Genomic DNA, 19,048 nt, shown 5'->3' with positions numbered 1-19,048 from the left:
TTGCAAGCAGTAGACATTCTTCGAAATTTTTTAGTGTTGACACAGGGCCGGAGTGATCTATTACAGCCTACGGGAAAAAAATTGGTGTGGGGTTCCATCCATTGTACAGGGTGAGTCAACGATTGCGCGGAGTAACTTAATGCCTTGAAGATAAGATTTTTCGGAAGAGTGCTTCTGTATTATGATACGATTGAATATTCTCCACGTTTTAAAAATACTTGGAATTATACAGGGTGTGCCCACAAAGTAGGGCGCCAAAATGGTACATTTGTTTAAATAGAACCCCCTGTATTTGAATGCGTTTTTGAATTCTACGTGTAATTGTACGACTTTTTTATTATATGGTTAATGTCCGAAAAGCTAGTAGTTTTAAAGATAATTCGATTTGTAAGAAAAATTGGGCATTTGCAAGCGTCAGTATATTGTCAAAATTATTACTTAAATTTTGATTCCAGGTTTTATATCTTTTATCCTGGGTTAAGTAAAAGTCAAATAAATACATCTTCTATGAAACATTAAAAGTATAGCTTACAGGGTGTTTTTTGGTAGGTCAAAAGTTGCAAAACTTCATATTAAAAAATCTCACTTTTTTTAAATGGAACACATTTCGAAAACTATCAGAGATAGGTATAGGACATTATTATCAAAAGTTGAAGGTTTTTGGAGGAGCTAAAAGATGACAGAAAAATATACAGGGTGTTCCATTTAAAAAAAGTGAGATTTTTTAATATGAAGTTTTGTAACTTTGGACCTAGAAAAAAAAACACCCTGTACGCTATTTTTTAATGTTTCATAGTAGATGTATTTATTTGACTTTTACTTAACCCAGGATAAAAGATATAAAACCTGGAATCAAAATTTAAGTAATAATTTTGACAATATACTGACGCTTGCAACTGCTCAATTTTTCTTAAAAATCGAATTATCTTTAAAACTACTAGTTTTTCGGATATTAACCATAATAAAAAAAAGACGTACAATTACACGTAGAATTCAAAAATGCATTCAAATACAGGGGGTTCTATTAAAAAAATTGTACCATTTTGGCGCCTTACTTTGTGGGCGCACCCTGTATAATTCCAAATATTTTTAAAATGTGGAGAATATTCAACCATATCATAATACAAAAGCACTCTATCGAAAAATCTTATCTTCAAGGCTTTAAGTTACTCCGCGCAATCGTTGACTCACCCTGTACATTCCTATTTGTGGGAGTATTTCACTACCAACTCATTCCTGTATCTGTGTTCCCGTTTTCAATCCTGGCAAGAAACCTGAATTGCTTTAAAACACACAACGAAGACATTGCGACTGCGCCGCCTCCCATCGCGCATTTACCCAATTTGCCGTAGATTGAAGAGTACGACTGGTCGATATGCGATACCAACGAAAGTGGGGGGGGGGGGGGCAATGCACGAGTCTCGATTCGTTTCTACATTACGTTTCCGGCTAGGAAAAAGGGAACCGACGAAGCTGAAAGGTTCACTCCTATCATTGCTTATCAACCCACGTTTCCCTTAAACAAGCCTGCTTAAACCTACTTGCGCTCACACGTCGTATGAAGCGGCACACATGAAATATTACATTTATCTAAAAATAAAAAAATTTTAACGGCTTACCGGGCTCCCGTTGCACTATATACCTACTAATTTTTTTAACTTGACAACCAAATGTTGTACTTACACATATTTTTAGACATAAAGGGGCATCGCATATGCGCAGGTGTGCCACAGCAACACTTTTGAAAACGGAATTGCCGACTGAGTAATGGAAAGGCAACTAGACACCGCTACAAGAGAGTTTCGGCGCAAATGGAACGGGCCATTAGCGAAGAACTTTATCCGAAAAGACAACCCAACCAATTTCGCCTATACCACCCCGGAATTGACGGGAACCACGTTACCGCCGCTTGCTACAACGCCTGGACCCCAGGGGTGGACAAGGGGGAGGGCACTGTTACGAACGTCGGGGGAGGAGTTGCAATGTCGGCATCGACGGCGAACTCTTCATAAGCAGCACAGAGCGCTTGCTTTGGAATTGAAATTGCTCTGCACGGACCGGATATAGAATTCTCTGGCTGTTACGACGACTAGGAGAGGGGTTGCAACTTCCACCCCACCATCCACTAGCGCCCTATTGGCCGCGTCGCCAGACGCCTCTACCGGAAATCGTTTATAAGCAGCGCACCGACAGGGGAACTTCACTTGTGCCTGGGCAAGCCTACCTTACCCTATACAAGCGACTGAGGCTGGTCGCTTGGGCTCAAGTACCGTCTCCGCACGCCATCACTTCCCGGCTTGACCGTAGTCAAGTCCGGCGCCATCCCACGTGCCAGAAGCGATCTTATATATGTACATATAGCCTCTGTATTATTTGTAAATATTGTGTAATATACGTTTTCAACCTCCGTTTGCCACTTACGTTACCCCGCCCGGTAACAATTGGCGCCCATACGTGTGAGTCAACCAGCAGCATCGCGCTCTGAGGATCTACGCCCACGCTCCCGCGACAGCCGACGCGCAACACCATGAATACGAGGAGCAGGAACACCCCGACGTCCAACTCCGGCGCCGACGAAGGTATCGACACTCAAACAACTGAGATGACCCCGGCAATCAACCCCGGTCTGGACCCGGCAACCCCGTCCAGTGGCGCCCAACACTCTCAACACACCCTCGACATGCTAAAGGCGCTGACCGACGCCCTCCAGAACGCGCAGAAAACCGCATCACCGGACCTACCGACCTTCAGCGGCGACCACCTGGAGGACCCAACAGTCTTCTTCAGCACGCTCGAGCAGACAATCCAAACCACCGACCCGACGGAAAAGTTAAAAACAGCAGCAGCACAACTAAAAGGGGAGGCTGCGAAATGGTGGAACAGTTACGAGGCATTTTCACCGACATACAACGACCTAAAGAACTACACCCGCGAAAAATACGACAGCAGCAAGATTCGCGGGAAGATGCAATCAGAATTCTTCGGCCGAGAACAAGGAGCAGAGTCGCCGCAGCAATTCCTCCAGAGGAAGGCACAGCTAGCAAAACGGCTGAAGATCCCGATCGGCGAGCACCTCGAGCTACTGAGAAACCTGCTGCACCCACGCATTAGAGTAGCCTTTTTAACCACAACACCCACTTCACTCCTCGACTTGGTGCGTCACGCCGAGGAAATCGAAAACTGCAACAAAGCGCTACCTCGAAACAACCAACCCAGACCATCGCCACCAACCCCCGCCGACAGACCTCCCAACACACCAAAGTGCCACCACTGCCCGGAATATCACTTCCACCGAGACTGCCCAGTACTGACCCGCCGCCGAGACCAGGGAAACGGGGCAGCGGTCGGGAACAATGCCCGGCCGTCCACCTAATCCAGACTGCGACCCGACCCAACCTACCAACGCTGGCAGTCAAGGTACGCGGAAAAAGCGTAAGAGCTCTCCTCGACTCCGGATCATCCCATAACTTCATCCAGAAGGAGCTCGCGTGGAAAATCCACCATAGCAACCACCAAACAGCCGGCCTAGCGAATCCCCGCCATCAGCTGGAAGTCATCGGCACATCCAGAGTCGAGTACACGCTCAACGACAAGCAAGAATCGGACGACTTCCTGGTGACACCAAACCTTGTCGTGCCCATGATCTTGGGACAGAAGTGGCTCCAAGAACATCGAGCGGTGCTGGATTACGAGAGAGCGTGCATCCACTGGGGAACCCATACAAGGCAGACAACACACTGGGACCAAGCTCCGAACCGCGGCCCAACAACGAGCGACTCCATAAACTTCGCCGGAGTCAAGCACGGGTTCCAACCACCACTCGATCGACGCCTGGCCACACTGCTGGAAACTTTCGGTAGCACACTGGCCGATCCTGCAACGCCCACAACAACAGCATCCACCACACATCGCATCCGAGTCACCAAAACAACGCCCTTCCGACTTCCGCCATATCGACATTCGCCAAACAAAAAGAAGGTCATCGCGGATGAAGTGGAAGCTATGTTAGCAGCGCAGGTGATCGAGCCCAGCACGTCCGAATATTGCTCGCCCATCGTCATAATTCAGAAAAAAGACGGCCGCCCGAGATTCTGCATCGACTACCGTCGTCTAAACGCCATCACAAAAGACGAGAGCACCAACCTGCCAGTCATACAGGAGACCCTCCGAGACCTGGGGACGGCCAAAGTTTTTTCCAGCCTGGATCTCAAATCAGGCTACTGGCAGGTGCCGCTAGAGACGGAATCCCGACATCTCACCGCGTTTTCAACCCCTGATGGAGCGAGTTATCAATTCAAAGTAATGCCGTTCGGGCTCAAGAATGCACCTGCTACGTTCCAGAAGCTAATGACCCAGGACGTTCTCGCCGGGTATTTACGGAAATTCGTCATGGTATACCTGGATGACATAATAATCTACTCAGACTCCTGGGACGAGCACCTCAAACATCTACACCTCGTGCTGGAACGACTGCAACGCCACAAACTCCGCTTGTCCCTCGAAAAGTGTCGCTTCGGGGTGCAAACGATCCAATACCTGGGCCACAACATCACGGCGAACGGGAACCGCCCGTGCCAGGAACACATCGAAGCAATCCGGACCGCAGACCGGCCCACCTCGAGGAAGAAGCTAAGAAGTTTTCTAGGATTGACCAACTGGCTACGAGAGTACGTGCCCCGGTGTGCCGAATTACAAGCACCGTTGGATAACTTACTAACAAAGAACACCCCTTTCCGATGGACAGCGGCAGCCGACGTCGCCTTTAGCCAGTTAAAAGCAGCACTTAGCAAACCACTCCAACTCAGCCGTCCGGACTTCGCCACTCCATTCGTGCTGCAAACCGACGCCAGCGAAAACGGGATTGCGGCCGTACTCTTTCAAGAACCCCACCCCGGAGAGAAAAAAATTATCAGCTACGCCAGTGCCAAACTTAACCACGCGCAGAGACGCTACCATATCAACGAACAGGAGTGCTTGGCAGTAGTGTGGGCCATTAAACGATACCGGCCATATCTGGAAGATAGACGTTTTACGTTGAAGACAGACAGCCGCGCTCTCCTGTGGCTGGATCGCACAAAAGACGAAAAGAGCAAGCTAACTCGTTGGGCATTACGGCTCCAAGAATTTACATTTGATGTGGTCCACTGTCCGGGGAAAGAAAACGAGCTTCCAGACCACCTGTCCCGCCACCCATCAGCAGAAGAAGCCGAAGAAGCCACGGCAGAAGACGTAAACCGCATGCTGCCACCCACGACCACACACGAGTCCAAACAAACCAACAGCACCCCGGTAATCGCGGCAGTGGAAGTGGCCAATTTGGCGGACCATGTGAAGGAGTGCCAAAAGACAAACGAAAACGCCATCGTTCTGGTACGCACCTGGCACAGGATACAGCAGGAAGGACCAGCGACACCAGCACAAGCAAGGTTCAACCGGGATTACACGGTGGACAACGGTTACCTCTACCGCAAAGCACCCCAAGGGAACCTACTCGTAGTCCCCTGCAGCCTTCAACCAGCGGTACTAGAAGCGTACCACAACGCAGCCACAGCTGGACACCCAGGAGCCGAAGAAACGGAACGGGCCATAATGACACATTACCATTGGGCGAAACTGGGAGACACGGTGCGGAATTATGTACGAGCATGTTGGATTTGCGCGGCAGTCAAAAGAGGCCCGGTCCAGGACGCCACCGTACGCCCGCGCAAACCCACACGACCCTGGGAAGCGGTTTCCGTAGACTTGATGGGCCCCTACGACGCCACACCTACAGGCTACCGCCAGATAGTCGTGATCACGGACCTCTTCAGCATGTGGGTGGAGGCATTTCCAGTAAAGGAAGCAGTCGCTCCAACAGTGGTCAGAATCCTGGAACACGAGGTATTCGCACGCTATGGTTTCCCGAGAGCGATCATCTCAGACAACGGACCGCAATTCACATCAGTGACATGGGACGCGGCACTTCGGAAGTGGGGAGCAATTCACTGGACGACGCCCATATGGCATCCGCAGGCGAACCCCGTCGAACGCCGGAACCAAGAAATCAAAAAGGGCCTCCGCACTCATCTGGTGGGACAAAGCCCCAGCGCCTGGGCGGCCGTACTACCCATTGTCATGTTCACGTTACGTACGAGGAGAAACGCCGCTACTGGACTCACGCCGAGCCACGCGCTGCTAGGCTACGACCTACCCAGGCCAGGAGAGTGGAAAGCCAGGGATCGACCACCTCCACCGACAGGAGAAGCCCGAGAGGAGGTCGTACAGACGGTGCACAGGAACCAGGCACGATCCCGCAGCCGGTACGCGAACTACGGGCCAGCCCGCACCCAGTACCAAGTAGGCGACGGAGTGATGGAAAGATCCAGGGACCAACACTCCGGGAACTTTCACATGAAGTACACAGGTCCCTACACCATCGAAGCGCTGGCGGGCACAAACGCGTACTGGATAAGGCGAGGAAACGAACTGGTAAAGGTGCACGTACACGATCTACGCCCCGCACCCAACCAACCCACCCCGGCACCAGTACCGGAACTTCCGCCAAGAATCATTTCACCGACGCCACCACGGAACCAACGACAACCCCGTCACCGCCGTTTGCTACAGCGCCTGCACCCCGCCGTCGCAACCCCTTTACAGGGGGGGGATACTGTTACGACGACTAGGAGAGGGGTTGCAACTTCCACCCCACCATCCACTAGCGCCCTATTGGCCGCGTCGCCAGACGCCTCTACCGGAAATCGTTTATAAGCAGCGCACCGACAGGGGAACTTCACTTGTGCCTGGGCAAGCCTACCTTACCCTACACAAGCGACTGAGGCTGGTCGCTTGGGCTCAAGTACCGTCTCCGCACGCCATCACTTCCCGGCTTGACCGTAGTCAAGTCCGGCGCCATCCCACGTGCCAGAAGCGATCTTATATATGTACATATATCCTCTGTATTATTTGTAAATATTGTGTAATATACGTTTTCAACCTCCGTTTGCCACTTACGTTACCCCGCCCGGTAACATGGCGTGCTTTGCCATGGAAATTTTCAGCTTTTTTGCTTTCTTCCTTGGAAATGCTGCGAAAATCTCTGTCCTCGGCACGAAGGTGGCTTGACGTAGACTCTGGCAGATGGCTCAGTTTCTAAATCGCCTCAATCGTTTTGTCTTTTACTTGCTTAGTTGTTTTATTAAGGCTGTAGTGTACTTAACCCCCAGGTTCTACGTTAACTTCACACTACAAGAACTCGGAAATAAAGTCAACCCGGCAACGTTTAATAATAGCCATCCCTCCAAAACTAAACAAGATCTCGCTTAAATTTGAAAAGTGGCACGTGATCAAACATCTAAGGCAGGGCGCCCTTACGTTAGTTGTAGATAACGTTATGACCTGAAGCACGGTAGGGGAGGAACGTTAAATAAAACTCAAATCGTGAAAAGTTTGTTTAATAATTATCGTGATTATTATGATAGTAAAAGCTTGGAAATTTAAGTCAAAATAAATTACATTGCAAAAATAAACGTTGAAAATGGTAGTTCACCGAATAAAAATAGACATAGGCTGGGAAAAAAGAACTTACCAATAAAAAAACAAGCCGACAAATTAATATTAAATTGTGTAGTAAAATTAATTGTTTGTAATGATGTGAATGCGTAACATAAAATTATAACAATACAAAAAGTAGCATGTAGACTTCAAGAGGTAACAAATAGGTTAAAAACAAGTTTTGGGAATAATGGGGCAGGTAAGCAGGTACCAAGATTCTAAGAGAGGGTGAAATACACAGGATGTGGCTCCACTTTGGTGCAATAAAGTCCTTTTGTTAAAAGCAAGATGGAAAATTACATGGCCTAGTAGGCAAATTTAACTAAAAACAAGGTATGTGGAAATTATTGAATCGCCACACATTTATCGCACATAGATTCTAAACTGAAGAGCTTTGATTAGCGTAATCCCGCTCCTGCAAGATGGGTAACCCGACCCTGGTTTCGAGGTTTCGAGCCTTTGAATGCCGAAGACAATCACGGAAATAGGTGTCGTGATTCAATTTTGACTACAGTTTTTACCACCCCCGTGACTGCTTCATTCACGGAGAAAATTGTTAGTAACAAACGACTTATATGAATGTAACTTCAGGGACAAGACCAAGTAATCAACATCAATAAACATAATTAAGCAAGCATTACACCAAAAACGTAAACAATTACAAACAATAGCGTAACGGTATCACATATGTGATTATGGATTGCGGTTAAACCAAGTAAATTTCCAAAACAAAGATTGAAACACACAAAAAATATAAAATGCGGCATACAAAACACAAATACGATATAAAGGAATGCAAAGATTACTACTTGCATTAAATAACACAAAATAACAACAAACATTTATGGAGCGACGCGTTCACTACCGCCATTCAAGACAAGATGCCAAACGTAATCCACGTTCGTGCTTTCTAGGTGGCGCAGGCAGCTTTTCCACACCTAGAAATTGCGTGGTTGCCAACTCTCAAAAATGTATGTATCGTCGTAAGTTGTATATACAGGGTGGAACCTCTCAAGGCTATCGTGAATATGACCACCCCAAATTTTCTTTTGATTACAGAGGTGTGCAAACGAAAAATTAAAGCGTCCCTATAACTGTGCAAAAAGTGTGCACATTTTGTAAGGATCCTTCTCCTTCTTTTGGTAGGTACTTTTTTAAATTTAAATAGCCTCTCCTTAATTCCGATAATTAGCAAGTCCTCAGAACCGGCGGCTGAATACCGAATAGTCTCCACTTGCACCAATCAAAGCACCTTTTTTTTTATGTTACGCTCGTATACGCAATTATAATTGTGCAAGAACTGACTTTCGATAGCGCACGCAATTAAAAAAAAAACCAACACGCCACACTCGCCAACTGCGCTATCGTCATCTTTTGTATTTTATTGGGTCGCGTTCTGCAAACATCCACTCGAAGCGGGGCTAATTTTTCGGCGGACGGGTGGGTGGGTGGTTAGGCGAGAAGAATTATTAACCGATGTCGAGAATTCAATTGGTGTTAGACGTTGGGCGAAGGAAGTGATGAATTTCGAGCGTCTGGCGCTGTGCGTCGCCCTGCTGCTCGTGCAGTCGCCGAAAAATGCGGGCAATTGGAAAATCGAGGGCGCGAAGAATTCGGACGGTGGACCGGTGAGTTTTCGCCATTGTTTTCCTTTTTGTCGCAACGCGAAATATTTTCGTATTGCGGTTGTTGTTGTTGTTTGTCGAATTCTAACGGTTCTTTAATAAAATAAATGGATGATGACTATAAGCGCTGATACACCTTCGGACATTGTGTACATTTTTCCTTTGATCTAACGAACCGTTACTCTTTTATTGTTCCATAAAACTATGTGCGTGTTTTCTAATTAGGTGCGTTTGTATCGAACCGGCGGCGGCGGCGAGTTCCACCTATACCTACAGCAATTAGGTTAAATTCATTCATTAAAACTAAATCATGTAACGACGCTAATTGCCGACATTCATTTGGAATAGCACAATTACACTTGTTGGTGAAATTTAATTAAGGTTATCGACTTGAAGAATATTTCATAATTTCAGTTTATTTAGTTGCACAACCCAAAAAAAACATGTAATTTATGTGAGTGGTACGTACCTACATGATGTAGGGTTGGTGAAATAGGCGGCATTACGAAATTGGCTTTCTACTTTGATTTATTTATATTTAATTATTTAAACAATAGTCGACGACAACACTCTTAAAGTAATAAAACTCTTCCCTGTTCAAATACACCAATGGTTGCAAATGTTAATTTTTGTTCAGACACATCAAAAAGGGTGGTACGGTCCTGCCTCCCTAAACGGGAGTGAACAAGTGTAAATTGTGCACAACTCTTGGGCAGAGAAAGCGCATTTTTTTAACCGAAATAGCTTTTGTTTTGACATCACCAATGGATATACTTCTTGCAAACGCCTCAATCGCCCTTTGAGAGTACCCTCTTCCGACAATCCGTTGTTGAGGTATAAGGGACTATACCCGATCACGATAAGAGGTCGAGGACGAGGGCTATGGTTGATAGAAATTACTTCCTTTCGTTGAGACCTTTCATTAGAGTACCATGAAGGATAAAACTAGTCCCACTCACCCCCTCCGCCTCACCCTCCACCCCGTACTTTGATAAGACAGAAACAAGGGCAGTAGTTGGTAGAAAACGGTTCCTTTCGTTGAGACCTTTAATTAGAATACAATGAGAGATTAAATTAATTTTTAACCCCCCCCCCCCTCAGGCTCCCTCGCTCACTTATCTCGAAAAACAGTCGCACGGAAAAGTTATAGTTTGTAGATCCCAATTTATTTCGATGAGACCTTCCATTAGAATACCATGAAGGGTAGAACATGTGTTTACCCTCCCCTCCCCCCCAATTTACAAAAGTTTAACTGAGACTGACACTGAGACCAAATTGGTTGTCGTATGTAAAAGTTATGCACGTTTTACTTTCAAAAATAGCATCTCACAATTCGTGAGGGGGCCCCCCTTTTAGACCGAAATTTGATGGCCGTCTGGCACACCTTCAAGGTATAGGCTACCTACTGCAAAAAATTCCAGGACTCTAGGACCATTCTCCTAGAAGTAGTTCAAAATGGCAGAACAGACGGACGGAACAGACGCAAACAATAGCACATTTTTTTTTAATTTTTAAAAAATGCGCTAAAAAAAGGCGAGGTCCAGGATTTTCCACCGATTTCTTTTTCTCGACACTCTGACTTATCACACCAGACCATTTTTCTGCCTAGGTTTGTTTCAAACTCGCTTCCGGCTCGTGGTCGTAAAAGCAGTGCTGAGCGAGCCGAAGGCGAGTTTAATACTAACCTAGGCAGAATGGAGATCGGACACTCCACCTCCACCTTTAAACTACCAAGGTTTGTTCCAAACTCGCTTCGGGATCGGGATCGCAAAAGCAGTATAACATAGGCAAAATAGAGATCGGACTTACCACCTATACCTTTGAACTGCCTAGGCTTGTGCCGAACTCGCCTTCGGCTCGTGATCGTAAAAGCAGTGCTGAGTGAACTGTAGGCGAGTTCAGTACAAACCTAGGAAAAATATAGATCGGACACTCCACCTACACCTTTAAATTGCCTAGGTTTGTTCCAAATTCGCTTCCGGCTCGTGATCGCAAACGCAGTATATCCTAGGCAGAATAGAGATCGGACTTACCACCTATACCTTTGAACTGCCTAGGTTTGTGCCGAACTCGCCTTCGGCTCGTGATCGTAAAGGCAGTGCTGAGTGAGCCGTAGGCGAGTTCAGTACAAACCTAGGAAAAATATAGATCAGCCACCTACACCTTTAAACTACCTAGGTTTGTTCCGAACTCGCTTCCGGCTCGTGATCGCAAAAGCAGTATGTCCTAGGCAGAATAGAGATCGGACTTACCACCTATACCTTTGAACTGCCTAGGTTTGTGCCGAACTCGCCTTCGGCTCGTGATCGTAAAGGCAGTGCTGAGGGAGCCGTAGGCGAGTTCAGTACAAACCTAGGAAAAATATAGATCAGCAACCTACACCTTTAAACTACCTAGGTTTGTTCCGAACTCGCTTTCGGCTTATGATTGTAAAAACAGTGCTGAGCGAGCCGAAGGAGAGTACAGTACAAACCTAGGTAAAATGGAGATCGGACACTCCACCTCCACCTTTAAACTACCTAGGTTTGTTCCAAACTCGCTTCGGGATCGGGATCGCAAAACCAGTATAACCTAGGCAAAATAGAGATCGGACTTACCACCTATACCTTTGAACTGCCTAGGTTTGTGCCGAACTCGCCTCCGGCTCGTGATCGTAAAGGCAGTGCTGAGTGAGCCGTAGGCGAGTTCAGTACAAACCTAGGAAAAATATAGATCGGCAACCTACACCTTTAAACTACCTAGGTTTGTTCCGAACTCGCTTTCGGCTTATGATTGTAAAAACAGTGCTGAGCGAGCCAAAGGAGAGTACAGTACAAACCTAGGTAAAATGGAGATCGGACACTCCACCTCCACCTTTAAACTACCTAGGTTTGTTCCAAACTCGCTTCGGGATCGGGATCGCAAAAGCAGTATAACCTAGGCAAAATAGAGATCGGACTTACCACCTATATATTTGAACTGCCTAGGTTTGTGCCGAACTCGCCTTCGGCTCGTGATCGTAAAAGCAGTGCTGAGTGAACTGTAGGCGAGTTCAGTACAAACCTAGGAAAAATATAGATCGGACACTCCACCTCCACCTTTAAATTGCCTAGGTTTGTTCCAAACTCGCTTCCGGCTCGTGATCGCAAAAGCTGTATATCCTAGGCAGAATAGAGATCGGACTTACCACCTATACCTTTGAACTGCCTAGGTTTGTTACGAACTCGCCTCCAACTAGTGGTCATAAAAGCGGTGCTGAGCGAGCCGACGGCGAGTTCAGCACAAGCTTAGGCATAATGGAGATCAGACACTCCACCTACACCCTTCAAATACCCAGGTTTGTTTCAAACTCGCTTCCGGCTCGTGATCTTAAAAGCATTATAACCTAGGCAGAATAGAGATCAGACTTCCCAGCTATACATTTAAACTGCCTAGGTTTGTGCCGAACTCGCCTTCGGCTCGTGATCTTAACAAAAGTGCTGAGCGAGCCGAAGACGAGTTCAGTACAAACCTAGGCAGAATGAAGATCGGACACTCCACCTACACCTTTAAACTACCTAGGTTTGTTCCAAACTCGCTTCGGGCCCGTGATCGTAAAAGCACAAAAACCTAGGCAGAATAGATCGGGCTTACCACCTATACCTTTAAACTTCCTAGGTATGTGCCGAACTCGCCTACGGCTCGGTTTCACTTTTGCGTGGTAGCAAAGAATAAGTTACTTTTTGGTGGTAGGTTAATAACAACCCTATTTTAACGCCGAACGAATGCTGAAAATATGCAAAAGTGAAAGTAAAAACCTAGGCAAAATAAAGATCGACCGCATTGTACACCTTTCGCATCTTCCATGGACCGACATTTTCGTATGAACCGCCTTTTCCGCGTCAACCGCCGATTAGCGTAGACCGCCTTGTACACCTGAGAGGGGAAGGAACACCTCTCGCATCATCCAGAGGCCGCCTTTTTCATATCGACAGCATTTTCCGTACCGACCACCTTATTCGTATCGACCGCCTTGTACACGGAAGGGACGCCATTTGCACCTTCCATGTGCCGCCTTTTTCGTATCGAGCGTTTTTCCGTATCGTCTGCCTTTGTACACCCGAGAGGGGGAAGATCAATTGGGTGGGAGGGAGAAATTCTTTGCTGAACCTTCAATACCTTACGCGGGGTATGTAAGTCGAGCGCGCCATTTTAAATCGCGCAACATTTGAAAGTTTCAAGACGAATTCGTGTAATCGAGGTAGACGGAATATGTAAACAGCCGCGTAATCGTACTTGAGATTTTTATTGCAAAAGTTGAAATTAATTGCCACATTACAAAAGAAAACTGTGCCGTCAATTTGATGAAATTGTTGTCGTGTGTGCTGTTAAATTCTTTGCGAGTTGACATTAAGAACAAAACTAATATAAAGTGGCCTATTGATGCAAAAGAGGAACGAAAACTGCGTTGTGTAAACTGTAAAGGAATCGACAGGTTAACTGATTTATTTTCAACCGCGGATGTGCTTCATTCTTAATACGCGAGCGAACATTTTCTTTTGGGTTCCATCATTTGGTCAGCGTGATCGCGCTTAATTAGTATGTAAGGCCGAACCTGGCTCAGTTTAAGGTTGTTTGCCACATGGTGTTGACTCTAAAGTCTTCTAATGTCTTCTAAGTACTTTCTAAAGTAGGTCAAAATGTAGTTTAAAGTCGCGTGTCACGTGACGGTTATCTAGATCTTCTCCCGACAAGGAAGTTCAAAGGTTGCTCACCGTTCAAAGTTCAAAAATTGCTCGTCGTTCAAAGTTCAATGGTTGGTCGCCGTTCAAAGTCAAAAGTGCAAACCTAAAGGAGTTCTGCAACATTCTAATTCAGTACAAAAAATACCCAAAACGCCCTCCAATGTGATTTATGAACTCAAAACATCATTCCAAATGTATTCAAAATGCCTTTAAAAGTGCATCCCGAGAAAGTTCTAATTATTCCAGAGCCCGAGCTCAAAAGAAATTCGGAAATTTCAAAACGAATTCAAAGATGAGTTTCCATTGGGTTCAGAGACGTTGGTATTGAATGAAAATCTTTACAAAAAATTGGCCACAGCAGTGAGCAGGGCATGATGATTTGAGGTATCTGGCAATTAGACAATTTCTGATGATCTCATTGGTTACCAGAAGTTCGCTGATTGGTAGGTAGACCACCCGAGAACGGAAGGGACACCATTTGCATAGGCGGCCTTTTTCATGACGACAGCCTTTTTCGTATCGACCGCCTTGTACTCCTGAGAGGGGAAGGGAAACCTCTCGCATCTTCTGTGGGACGTCTTTTTTTGTGTCGACCGCGTTTTCCTATCGATCACCTCTTACACCCGTGAGGGGGGGGGGTACCTGTCGCATCTTCCTTGGACCGGCTTTTTTGTATGGACCGCCTTTTCCGCATCAACCGCCGATTGGCATAGGCGACCTTTTTCGTGTCGACCGTCTTGTACACCCGAGAGGGGAAGGGACACCTGTCGCATATTCCATCGGTCCCCTTTTTCGTAACGACTGCTTTTTCCACATCGACCGCCTTTTTCGCATTAAAGTCGTTTAAAATTCTCTCCTACGAAATATTAATAGTTATGTCCAATTTGTTCCTCGCAGGAAAGCCACCAAGAAATTTGATTATGCACATTTTAACGAAAAAAAACTCTAGCAAACCCTTTTTTTATATGCACGTAAATTCTTTCACGATCCAAAAAAACTCCCCGTGCACTTTACAGGACGATTAACCTGACTTCTTGCAGTACGATCCGAATTAAACTGAACTTTTTCATCAAAGATTTCAACTCAGCACAGTGTTTCGGTTGATTGCATTAGACTTTTTTCAACCGCGCGACGCGACGAGAGTTCAGCATATTTTTATCGCGGTTTCACGCGTAATGCCCCACGGTTACTCCTGTACCAACCAATTCCCCCCATTTTTTTGAAACTACGCCCGTCGACGGTTCGAATCTATTCTACCTACCAATCAGCGAACTTCTGGTAACCAATGAAATCGTCAGAAATTGCCTATTTGCCAGATACCTCAAATCAACCTGCCCTGCTGTGGCCATTTTTTGTAAAGATTTATCAACGTCTCTGAACCCACTCATCTCGGAATTCGTTTTGAAATTTCCTAATCCTTTTGAACTCGGGCACTGGAATAATTAGACCTTTCTCGGGTTCTACTTTTAAAGGCATTTTGGGTAGGTATCTTTTGTACTGAATAGAATGACAGAATTGCTTTAGGTTTGCACTAGAATTATTTTGACTTTGAGCGGCGAGTAAACTTTGAACTTTGAACGGTGACCAACCTTTGAAGTTTGAACGACGAGCAACTTTTGAACTTTGAACGGTGAGCAACCTTTGAGATTCCTCGTCGGGAGAAGATCTAGATAACTTTGATGGCACCCGAATTTAGCCTTCTGAAATTATACATCGAGTTTATTTTAGAGTATCCCTACCTGGCTATCACTTGCTTTGGTTATGAGTGCTCAGCACAATAAAAGTAGATAAAGGTTACGAAAGAGTGAAGTTCACAGTGCGAAGGACAACTTTCCACGTTTATTATTCGAAGGGTAAATATCGCACGCATTTTCCGGGGCAGACGGGAAAACGAGGTTTTGAATCTACATCTCGCATTAATAGTCTTGGAGAGAGGGAGAGGGTTAGGGGTCAATCCGAAATTATCACTTGGCAACCTAGAGGGGGAAATTATTAGCGGTGAATGATCGAACGGGTCTCTGTATTTTACCTTGACCTACTTCCCAAGTACACCGCCGAACGATCTTTAAACTTCACATTGACCTATGTCATGTGGCACCTCACAAAAATGGGGTCGTTGACCTTTGGTAACCGTGAAAGTGAAATATGGTGACACTAAAATAAAGTCATTGACCTCTGATAACCTTGAAAGCGAATGCCATTGAGCAGCATCTTTACCGTCACGTGGCACGCGACTTTAAACTTCACCTTGACCTACTTTCTAAAGTCACCACCAGATGGCGAGCAACCTTAAACTGAGCCAGGTTCGGCCTTACATAACTAATTAAGCGCAATCACGTTGATCAAATGATGGAACCCAAAAGAAAATGTTCACTCGCGTATTAAGAATGCAGCACATTCGCGGTTGAAAATAAATCAGCCAACCTCTACACAACGAAGTTCCCCTTTTGCATCAATAGGCCACTTTATATTAGTTTTGGTCGAAATGGAAACTCGCAAAGAATGTAAAAGCACACACGACAACAATTTCATCAAATTGGCGGCACAGTTTTCTTTTGTAATGCGGCAATTCATTTCAACTTTTGCAATAAAAATCTCACGTACGATTACGCGGCTGTCTGTAGTTCAGCGAAGAATTTCTCTCTCCCACCCAATTTTTCCTAAAATAGTCGCGAAGTCAGGAAACTGAAACGGACCCGACGCAAACCAAACTTCGCCCCCGTTTTTTATACATGTATAAGGGTATAGTAGAAAATTCGTCCCTCATGCTCCGTAAGAACGATGTTTAGAACCGGCAACACCGTGGCGATTTGAGTCTGATCTACTTCTACACTCGCTTCTTATCTGAAAGCGCTTCATTCTATTGCATTTTAGTTCCGTTCTTTATCACTATGAAGCGGTACACGTATAAAATTACTAATATTAATCTCTGTTAAAGGAAGCCCTAGCCTCCCGTTTCGGTTTTCTATGCGAGTCGCATCAAGTTACGACGGAAGATGGATACATACTTACGCTGCATAGAATTTCCGGCGGAAAGAAGATGAAGACCAAACCCAACGGCGGTGGAGTGTTACTACTTTTCCCTGGTCTGCTCGCGTCGTCGGAAACGTGGCTGTTTCGCGGCGCCGACAAAGATCTACGTACGTATACCCCCCCCCCCCCTCACCGTCCCAATTTCATTAACGAGGTTTTTACAGCCTATGTCTTCGCCGACAACGGATTTGACGTATGGATTTGTAATCCTAGAGGCAACTTCTTTTCGAGAAAACACAGGTCACTCGATCCGGATACCGACGCGCACTTTTGGAATTACAGGTAGGTCGCGTTCCGCCAGTCCGAACGTAACCGAAGTTAACCTTTCAGCATACACGAGCACGGCGTATTTGACCTTCCCGCGTCGGTCGACTACGCCTTAAAGGTCACGAAGCAAAACTCGCTGTTCTTCATCGGGCACTCGATCGGCGCGTCCGCCTTCTTCATCATGTGCTCCTTGAAGCCGGAGTACAATAAAAAGGTGCGACTCGCGACCACACTCGCCGCCGCCGCATACGTCACGCGACCGGTCACTCCGCTCACCCAAATTTTGCTGTCACTGGTGCCGCTGCTATCGGTAAGTTGATTTCGGTAGAAACGCGACCTTAAGTTCGTCTACAGAGGGCGGTAACTGAAAACGGAATTTACGAGTTATTCCCGCGAGGTGGCATTCTGTCGGTGGTGGGGCAGGTCTTGTGTCGCAAGGGCGCGATAACCCGTTCGCTTTGCGTGAGTATGGTATTCGCCGTGGTCGGACGGAACAACGAGCAGTTCAATTATGTGAGTTGATTTATTTCTCGTTGCATTTACAAAGTTTCGGTCTCATTCAGACGTTATTTCCAGAGGCGCTCAATTACTACCCGTCGGGGAGTAGCTTCAACGTGATGACTCACCTGTACGACATCTTCGCGGCGCGTGAGTAATCCCAGTTACATATATTTTCGTCTTAAATCGTGCGATTAGGTAGATTCGGTCCCATTTCTGGCGATACCAGTGAGGAGTACGACATGAAAATGGTAACGGCACCTGTCGCCCTCTACTACGCGGATGGTGACGCTTTGATTTCCAAAGAAGTAAGTACGCCTATAGTCTGGTAGATGTCGCTTTCGAGTTACACACAGGAACTATTTGCAGGACAATGAACTTCTTGCCAAAAGATTGCCGAACGTCGTTGGACTATTTAAGGTTCCGTACCACAATTTCAATCACATCGATTTCATGTGGAGCATCGATTCGAAAATTCTTTTATACGATCGTCTTGTTAATCTAATGAAACAGTATTAAATTACGTGTAGTATTCTTACAATAACGCAATTAGCTATATAGATACATCGAAATAAACTCAACATTTTTATCTACAATTCCAAGTTTGTATCAGAAACGTTAAAAATTCTATGACCTACCCCGACGGTTAGGCAACCCATCTTACAGCTAAAAAGAGATACACGACAAACACCGTATTCGGTGATGTCTATTCGATGATTGATGGAAGGTTTTTTTTATCGTTTTACGAAGTCCCAGATGTGCGATTATCGAATCCTTACCCTAAGCTTTCAATAAACCTAAAAAAATGCCCACCAACTGTAGGTGCAGAGTCAACGACGATCTACGACACAGGATTAGAGTTCTCATGTTAAATTTGGTATTCGTGTCCAGAATTCAACATTCAGAATTCAAGATTCAGAATTTTTAGATTCAGAATTCAAAATTCGGGATTCAAGATTCGGGTTTCAAGATTCAGGACTCAAGATTCAGGATTCAAGATCCAGGATTCAAGATTCAGGATTCAAGATTCAGGATTCAAGATTCAGGATTCAAGATTCAGGATTCAAGATTCAGGATTCAAGATTCAGGATTCAAGATTCAGGATTCAGGATTCAGGATTTAGGATTCAGGATTCAAGATTCAAGATTCAGGATTCAAGATTCAGGATTTAGGATTCAAGATTCAAGATTCAGGATTCAAGATTCACGATTCAAGATTCAGGATTCAAGATTCACGATTCAAGATTCAGGATTCAAGATTCAGGATTCAAGATTCAGGATTCAGGATTCAAGATTCAGGATTCAAGATTCAGGATTCAAGATTCAGGATTCAAGATTCAGGATTCAAGATTCAGGATTCAAGATTCAGGATTCAAGATTCAGGATTCAA

The 19,048-nt window shown here is 45.7% G+C and overlaps 1 protein-coding gene across 2 annotated transcripts; it reads left to right on the top strand.

Annotated features, from left to right (window-relative positions):
- The first annotated feature begins 9,037 nt into the window (after window positions 1–9,037).
- On the top strand, window positions 9,038–18,220 carry LOC116161892 (lipase 1-like). Of its 2 annotated transcripts, none has more exons than XR_004143445.1 (8): window positions 9,038–9,161; window positions 16,800–17,001; window positions 17,059–17,176; window positions 17,225–17,471; window positions 17,516–17,674; window positions 17,725–17,809; window positions 17,862–17,967; window positions 18,029–18,156. XR_004143445.1 is itself a non-coding variant. In XM_031475374.1 (8 exons), the coding sequence occupies exons 1-8, from the start codon at window positions 9,054–9,056 to the stop codon at window positions 18,176–18,178; spliced, it is 1,179 nt and encodes a 392-aa protein (XP_031331234.1). In that variant the 5' UTR covers window positions 9,038–9,053; the 3' UTR covers window positions 18,179–18,220. The 2 variants fall into 2 exon arrangements, 1 of the variants encoding a protein (XP_031331234.1); XM_031475374.1 differs by having other exon boundaries at window positions 17,858–17,967; window positions 18,029–18,220.
- Window positions 18,221–19,048: the final 828 nt, after the last annotated feature.

This window comes from Photinus pyralis, unplaced genomic scaffold (genome assembly GCF_008802855.1).
Source record: "Photinus pyralis isolate 1611_PpyrPB1 unplaced genomic scaffold, Ppyr1.3 Ppyr1.4_LG10, whole genome shotgun sequence".
NCBI lineage: Eukaryota > Metazoa > Arthropoda > Insecta > Coleoptera > Lampyridae > Photinus > Photinus pyralis.
Note: the sequence above shows the minus strand (reverse complement) of the source record. Positions and strands in the feature narration are given on the sequence as shown.